Source organism: Triticum aestivum, unplaced genomic scaffold (genome assembly GCF_018294505.1).
Source record: "Triticum aestivum cultivar Chinese Spring unplaced genomic scaffold, IWGSC CS RefSeq v2.1 scaffold45988, whole genome shotgun sequence".
NCBI classification, from domain to species: Eukaryota; Viridiplantae; Streptophyta; class Magnoliopsida; order Poales; family Poaceae; genus Triticum; species Triticum aestivum.
The window spans coordinates 31,525-39,898 of NW_025227685.1; the positions used below are offsets into that span (position 1 = coordinate 31,525).

General features: G+C 43.5%; 1 protein-coding gene and 1 long non-coding RNA gene across 10 annotated transcripts; both read left to right on the top strand.

Moving 5' to 3' along the window:
• Window positions 1-301: 301 nt before the first annotated feature.
• LOC123172808 (histone H3.3) lies at window positions 302-1,205 on the top strand. Its single transcript, XM_044589717.1, has 2 exons — window positions 302-495; window positions 594-1,205. Exons 1-2 carry the CDS (start codon window positions 424-426, stop codon window positions 930-932), a joined length of 411 nt encoding a protein of 136 aa, XP_044445652.1. The 5' UTR covers window positions 302-423; the 3' UTR covers window positions 933-1,205.
• Window positions 1,206-2,559: 1,354 nt separating this feature from the next.
• Window positions 2,560-5,333, top strand: LOC123172806 (uncharacterized). 9 transcript variants are annotated; one of them, XR_006485718.1, is made up of 5 exons: window positions 2,560-2,802; window positions 2,890-3,116; window positions 3,373-3,647; window positions 3,720-3,826; window positions 3,905-5,333. It is a non-coding gene; the product is annotated as an uncharacterized lncRNA (long non-coding RNA). The 9 variants fall into 9 exon arrangements; XR_006485715.1 differs by having other exon boundaries at window positions 3,373-3,604; XR_006485712.1 differs by having other exon boundaries at window positions 3,373-4,948; window positions 5,037-5,333.
• Window positions 5,334-8,374: the final 3,041 nt, after the last annotated feature.

The window sequence follows — 8,374 nt, forward strand, 5'->3', positions numbered from 1 at the left end:
ACCTTGAAGAAGCCAACCGACTGGCGGCGATTCGAAAACGGCCGTCGGCAGTTCCAAAAAAGAAAGAAAAGAAAACGGCCGTCGGCTCGCATAGCAGCCCACGACGGACAGGACAGGCACGAGACCGCCACGTCACCGATCCGCGCCCCCTCGCTCCGCAGCCAGCCAGCGCCGAGCACGCGGATCGCGTGCTTCCTGCACGCAACTCCCAGCCGTCAGATCAGGACGCAATCGGAGACCCTTTTCCAAACGGTAACAAGAAACCGAATCGGTCCACGCTTCCGCCGCGCGCCCACCCCCACCTATAAATTCCCAACCCACCTCCCTCCCCTCTCCCCACTACCCAATTCGACTTCCGCCGCCCGCAGCAACCGAAGCCAAGTTTCGAAGTCGCCGCCGAGGAGGAGCAGTCGACCAGACGCCATGGCCCGTACCAAGCAGACCGCCCGCAAGTCCACCGGCGGCAAGGCGCCCCGCAAGCAGCTCGCCACCAAGGTCCGTCCCCTCCCGTCTTCTGAATTCGATCTGTTCATCCTTGTTGTTTCGAGATTTGTTGGCTGACGTTTTGGATTTGAATCGTTGTGTGTTTGCAGGCGGCCAGGAAGTCGGCGCCGACCACCGGCGGAGTGAAGAAGCCCCACCGCTACAGGCCCGGGACCGTCGCCCTCCGGGAGATCCGCAAGTACCAGAAGAGCACGGAGCTGCTGATCCGCAAGCTGCCCTTCCAGCGCCTGGTGAGGGAGATCGCCCAGGACTTCAAGACCGACCTCCGCTTCCAGAGCCACGCCGTGCTGGCCCTCCAGGAGGCGGCCGAGGCGTACCTGGTGGGACTCTTCGAGGACACCAACCTGTGCGCCATCCACGCCAAGCGCGTCACCATCATGCCCAAGGACATCCAGCTCGCCCGCCGCATCCGCGGGGAGAGGGCCTAGGCCAGGGAGGCCAATCCAGCCCCTGCCGCCGTCGTCGCTGCATTCGGCATTCTGGGGCGCATGCCAACGTGCGCCAGCATTTGTACTAGTAGTTGATTAGCCTCCCTTGTCGAGATATGCATCTTGTGGATCGTTGTAGAAAACCATGTTGGTTGGTTACCGTAGTTACAAAGGCTCTTGTCTGCTTAATTGGTTTTGGTTTTGGTTTGCGGTGATGCAAACCGATGCTTACTGTAATGAAATTGTTGGTTAATACAGCGTTTTGATTGACAATTATCGATCTACATGCAGTTGTGTGGTGTTGTGTAGTTGTCGCCTCCTGCTCTTAGAATCCGTTTGTGATTTTGTCAGTGGCGGATAGGATTCGGCACCTCCTTTGGTTATTTTGATTCGGCACCTCAGCAAATTTCACTGAAATAATATTTCTTCTTTATAATCACCGGGGCTGACTGAACTGAAGCTTGGCGCTCAATGATATTGGTTGTTGTTGCTTTTAACTTAAAAGAACTTTAGACCTATTAGCACACAACCAACAGGTCGCGGGCTTTCCCTTGATATCAATCTTTGCTTCACTTTAGGAGTAGAATTTGCTGCCATTTTCTTTTGACTTCCTCACCCCTGGCACATTTTGTAGGTCTAACCTGCCATGGTAACAAGCTATCTGTTTATCCGGATCAGCTAGATCAGCAATCCAATTGGGGGAGAGCCTAGGCTAGAGTGAAGGGAATTTAACTCTAATAGGGAAGAGTGTGATAGGTGATGCTCTTACCTGATCCTTACTTAGTACATAATGAACAATTTCTTTGTTAGTGATTGGATAGGTTTTAGAATAGTTGCCGGCAGAACCACCCCATATACATAATTCAAAAAGGAATATTTTCCTCACAAACGAATAGAAAATATATTATTTTTTTACTTTGGCGCGATGTCCACGTAATTTGTCAGGGTCGTTAGTGGAAGACTTTTTTAAAACTAAAATAACACCTAAAGTTTGTTCAGAATAACTATATGTTTTTTCTTTTCTTATTATTTGAACAAAATAAATTGCATGGCATTTTAGATTGCAATCTTGATTTTTTGCAGCTATATTGAACATTCTAGACATAGAAAGGATATGCTTGGCTTGTATCTTCTCTTCTCCTAAGACATTTTGGTCATCTCTTGACATCCATAACTCATCATAGATGGTTCAAAAATTTATTATTCTATTTTTGTTTCCTTTAAGTTATGTCTTTGTTTGCATTACAAAGTAATGCAATCAGTGAGCTTAGCATTGTCATTACCTCCTGACAATAAATCATGCATGCTGTTTTGCACATATCCTTTGACTTTTTTCAGAGTGATATGGATGACGCGAGGCATGAAAGTAGAAGCAGACCGCCCTCAGAATCGACAATCCTTGATTCATTTCACTAGTTGTTTCTCATTTTCAACTGTGTAACCAATTATCATGCAGGGTGCCTTAGCTTCGTGACCAACTAACCATGTTATGTACCTGGCTGGGGACACGGCGATTCGGTGCCCGAGCTCAGCTGCTCCCGAAATCACCGGCGTGCATTCCTCGCTCGGGATGCGAACAAAACAGCTTGTCGCGTCTGACACGGAATATAGAAAAAGGAGCGTATGCGGTAATACGGTAGGAAACAGTGCATCTTTCGTGGGCCTAGATCGTATCGGGGGAACGGAGGACGCGCGTGTGCGTTCTGGTCCGTGGACCAGAACGTTCTCATCTCAACCGAGCCACGGATCAGAACAGAGGAAACCCTCGTCGCCCCCCTCTCTTCCCCCAAAACCGGCGGCGCTCGATCTGCACCGGCGGCCACGTGATGGAAGAGGCTGGCCTCGATTTCCTGCTTGATGCCGTCCACAGGTTAGTTCTGAAGATCTATAAGTTTTGCGGATTTGTCGGTAAGCTGCCATACCGGTGGAAGAAATCTGACGGCAGGCATGTCCGTAGGCCATCGCCGTCTTGTTTCAGGGGAGGAGTTCGAGGACTGTCTTGAACACCCAGATCCGGTTCCTCTGGCCTTGTTCCTGAGAAGCGAAGCCAGCCACGCCGTCCCTGCGGACTCAAATGCCGGGTCTGGTTGCGGGCAACAGGACGGGGAGTGCGCCGGCGTCCTGATGCTTCTCTGACTCGGTCGGGGCAGTCACTGACCCCGAGGCCTCTGGTTGGACAAAAAGGTCAGAACCCAAATCCTCCTGCTGTTGAACTGTATTTATTCCCACCGTCTGTACGTTTCTTCAAATTGTAAATATGCTTGACACACTTCATTTTAGTTTTGAAACCATTCACAAAATCACTATATGATCTGGTTAGCTGAAGCATGGTAGCTGCTCCTAAGTATTATCTTCTTTTAACTGGCAGACGACAGTCCTTGCATGTTGGTATTGCTGAACTAAAACTACTGGACTGAATTTGTACATTTGGAAAATTCAGGTTACAGCTCGGTAGTGCACCACCAGACCAGACACCTTGTCCCTGGGATGAGTGCTCACAATTATGCAGAGGAACCGACAAAGAGTGTAGTGCGACCTGCACTTGCTCGGGCGAGGCATATGATTTCTACAATTTGTACACTTGGGAGATCGGGTTCGGAATTAGATATGATAAGATCAGGCTCAACGCTGAGAGGACAAAATGCATGGAGGAGATAGTCTGCGGTTGCTCGGTGCCTACTGAACTCTGCTTACATAGTTATATTTGAGAAAATGGTGAGGCATGGCCGTCCTGTGGTATTTGTGTGTGTGGTAGTCTTGACATTTTGTTTGTTGGAAAGTATGCAGGGATTGGGCCAATGTACTCCCCAAGTACTTCTGGTTACTGTACAACTTAGACTATACATGCTTGGCGAGCAGTCATAATTCTGAACGAATGAACAATTGGAGGCTAGGTCAGCATTGCCTTACAAATTCTACCTGTGTTCATGCACTCCTCCGGTTGTTGTAGCGATGATCTGTTCCTTTCTCAGTGGGACATGCGGGTCTTGAAAGGTTCAAGACAATAACAAGCAGTTACTACTTACTACCGGGGAGTGCATGGAATCATTGTAAGCCCTCATGGACACCCGTATTACTTTTTTATCATATTCTTGTGACACTCAACGCCGTCTTTTTGGAACTGTTTTACTCAGATGTAGTAATATAGTACTCTAGGATCGGTTGAATTGGTTCACAGTTTCACTTTAGCCATTGACCTGAACTTATCATTTTCACGGCTCGCTGTTATCTACATTTAGAAAATAATGTGATTTCTGTTGTACTGGCTAACATCTAACCGCCATTTTAGTTTGAGCTTACCTGTTATACTTGAATGGACAGAACAACGTATTGCTAATTGGCACACACCAAAAAAAACACTCTCAACTTGTTTCATGCTTGAAAGGTTGGCTTGCCTCTTTGTTCTTGATACTCTTCTTCGTAATGTGATTCTGATCTTTTCTATTCAAATATATAATGAAGTGACTAAAATATCAATGATTAGTTTCAGGCATTTGCGGAATCATTAGGAATGAATTTTCTTGAGAGTTATGCTACGGAATCCATCAATGTGGAGAGAACTTTCTTAAATATGTCATCAGAAATGAAGAAAAGATAACCAGGAGCTACACACTTTTAGAGGCCTTTTTTCTTCCCAGTTTCTCTGAAATGTTAGATCTCATCGAATGACATGTATTCTTGTGAAAAAGAAAGGCTTTGGGAATTCTATCCAATATGTTTGCATTACTGGTTTAAAAAATATGATATGCTCATCTTTTTATTGGGTTGTGTGCATGATCAAGAGAAGCCGAGAGAGCAATAATTTCTTGCTTTTCGGAAGAAAAACTGCAAGCAAGAGCAATGACGAACAATTTCTCAAATACTTCCCATGGAGCCTTTCATTACATTAATTCTGCAGAGTTCATAATTGACACAAACAGTTTATTTAGGTATTGGCTTTAGTTTTTCTGATGGCTAAGGACAGATCATGCAGTTATCTCCTCTTATGACTACTTCTGCTGCCTTCTAAAAATCTGGTGGGCATGCTTTCCATGTGGACTGCTAGTCTTGCCTTCTGTTCGAGTGAAGGATTTACTTGCTACTGAAATTTTTACATGCCTGCAGAATGACGAGCCAATCTGCCACGGAGAGGAAATCTACTGTCCATGTTCACATGAAAGGGCAGCCCATACAGCAGCAGAACAGCAGCTGCTGCTCCGCATAGGCTCAGCAAGACTCCATTCCCATGTGTTATGATATTGTTGAGTGGACATGATTTTGTTGTGTTACTGTTTACCATGGAGTACATATTTAATACCTGCCAATGTATTAGGTGCATTTGATGGATCTTAGGTAACGAAAATTGTGTGAAAACATGGTTAATTAAAGCTCAGTAATCATCACCCTGTCATATTTCCCAAAGGATCATATTGTTGTTGACTATATCTTGATTTTGTCTTTTGGCACTGTTCTTTTAAAACCATCTTTTTGCACTATTTCGGAAGCTTGACTGCTTAATGATATAATCCCGCAGTTACACAATATCAGTTGAGGGATAGAATCATTGATATCCGAGAGACATGAGGTGGTTACTGAAAAAAAGATATGTTTCTCCGACGTCCAAGTTGAAAATCAGATAAAAATTAGAGAAAAGTATACTTTTCATCCCTTAATTCTTGGCGAAGTCTAGATTTGGTCCCTCAACTTTAAAACCGGACAACTTGCGCCCTTAACTATTGAAACCGGCCAAGATTCATCCCTGGTCACGGTTTTGACCGATTTTGGTGCTGTCCCAACCCGGTTTTGACCGTGCCGACTCAAATTCGCATACCTTTTCCAAGTCCGTTTAATGTTTTCAAATTCGGGTATTTTTTTAAATACGTGAACTTTTTAAAAATTTGTGTACTTTTCCAAATCTGCGTACTTTTTCCAAGTTCATGTACTTTTTTTAAATCCACGTACTTCTTTAAAGTTCCTGTGGTTTTTTTTAAAATTCATGTAATTTTTAAAAATTGGCATACTTATTCCTGTTCACGTATATTTTTTTGGGTTTGAAAATTTTATGTGAAATTGAAAACATATGCGGATTTGAATATCTTTTACGCGAATTAGAAAAAAAATGTGTGGATTTGAAAATTTATGTCAACTTGAAACAAGTATGTGAATTTCAAACAAAGTTCATGGATTAGAAAGGAACGCGGATTTGAAAAAAATACACGAACTTTAAAAAGTATGCGGATTTGAAACAAGTACGCAAATTTAAAAAACAGATGGATTTGAAAAAAAATACTTGGATTCGATAAAATTACACGAAGTTGAAAAAATACACTGATTTGAGAAAATTACGCAAATTAAAAAAATCATGGATTTGAAAAAGTACACAAATTTCAAAATAGTTCACAGATTTGAAAAAGGTATGTTTATTTTTGAAAAAATTGCACGACCTTGAAAAACTATGTGGATTTGAAAAGAGTATGTGAATTTTAAAAAGTTCACGGATATGAAAAAATTACACGAATTTTAGTCGGAACCGGTCAAAACCGGGGTCAGTCAGCACCAAAACCGGTCAAAATCGAGACCAGGGACAAACCTTGTCTGGTTTCGTTAGTTGGGGGTGCAAGTTGTCCGGTTTCGGAGTTGAGGGACCAAATCTAGACTTCACCAAGAGTTGAGGAACGAAAAGTATACTTTTCTCTAAAAATTATTTAGTGTGGGAAACAAGCTTCGTTAACAACAGCTAGATCCTTACACAAACATACATGTCCACTGGTAGTACTACGATAAACAGACTTACAGCTAGATCGGTGTGGGGCGAGGCTGAGAGATGCATTTATGAGGAGCTGGTCTAGTGGCCGTTAGTGAGTGGGGGCGACGGGAAGGGCTCAGACAAGGGACTGAGCCGTCGAACGGCTACCTGTTCCGTGCCCCTGCACCTGGCTATAAAATGTAATATATGGTCAGGAAATACATTTGCTGATACAGATCCAGAGATGAGTTTGTGGTGTAGATATCAAGAGCATCTGAGCTCGTGCTCAGAAATGAATTTTCGCCTGGCTAGCTTTTTCTCTCGATTCACAACTTTTTCATTCATATATCTCTGTCCACCACATCTTTCACATGAAAATAACAACCGGATGGTCGACAAATAATTCAATAATGGGCGAGGTGTGACGCCGCGCTTCTGCACTGATAGTACGTATTAAGAAAAAAGAAGAACCAATCTATGCCATGCGGACACGTACATGTATATCATGTATCCCAATATTTGTGCATAATAAAAAGAAAGAAAGAAAATACCAATCTTGCATACACGTACATGTAAATAATGTATCTTACTCATCACTTTCTGTTATCTCTTTCAACTATCATGAGCTCATTAAAATTAGTATGAGCTATTAATGGTCATCTTTCGATAGAAAACAATGGCTATCGGAAGGAGTAGGAAATAACATGTCCGTTCCTTTGCCCAGTGACCGTAAGCGCCCCAACTCCTCTATTTACTTGGACAAACATGAGCTAAAACCCTAACAACAGTAAGTATCGTATCAGATTCGAAGAAAGTATCTGCTGGCAACATATCATTTGACTTTCTCGCTGCCATTAATTCCAAGCAACACCAGAACCCTTATCTCATACAAACTGGAATCGACTACCAAGAGCCAAGAAAGAAGGCCATGTTGCAATCCAGCGGTAATGTGCAATGACAAGGATTAACCGATTTGTAATTTTAGGACCTAAATGGAGGACATATGATCTGTTGATACTGAATAGCAAGAAATTTATGTATTAGGGAAGAGGCTGGTAGAATTTGTGGGATTCGTAAATAGTATTGCGGCATTAGCTTCCTCAATTGGTTGTGTGAATTACGTCAAGTTAGTATCGCGCGCTCGCGCGTTGGCGCGATCGATTTCCGACCGGCCGTTGTCTTCTGGATTAGGAAAGTGTACAGCCTCTTTGTGTTTCGCTTGATTAGGAAAGTGCTACGTGATTATATGTAAAGTGCTACGTGTCAGTTGAGGGAAAAACAAGCTGTTGGAAACCGATCTGTTGAGCGGGGCGATCCGCGCGTTGCGACGCGCACGTGCGAAGGGGTCATTTCGGTTAGTATCATGTTGCCTCCCTCTATCAAAGAGTCTTTCTTAAAAACTATGGATCTTGCAGTGGCTTGAAAAGTTATGGTTGCAACATGATGCAACTGGCTATGATTCTGAAGCACGCGATGGAGTTAAGGAAGGTACTATCAAAGTTTGTTGGTGCGGACGAAGTATATTGGGCAACATAGTTTTAAAAATCTGTGTGAAGCTTGTTAACATACATGACTGATCGATATATGAGATGGAGTGATCACTCATAAGTAATATATCATAAGTAGTATATCGATCAGTCATGTATGTTTTTAAACTACTTGCTACTGTAACTACGAGTACATCGTCCACAACAATGGTGTGCAGCCCTATTCTAGG

Bases quoted from the DNA above. Each gene is read 5' to 3' on its own strand.
- LOC123172808 (XM_044589717.1), top strand. From the start codon at position 424: ATGGCCCGTACCAAGCAGACCGCCCGCAAGTCCACCGGCGGCAAGGCG. The intron at 496-593 runs GTCCGTCCCCTC...GTGTGTTTGCAG, and splicing joins GCAAGCAGCTCGCCACCAAG to GCGGCCAGGAAGTCGGCGCC.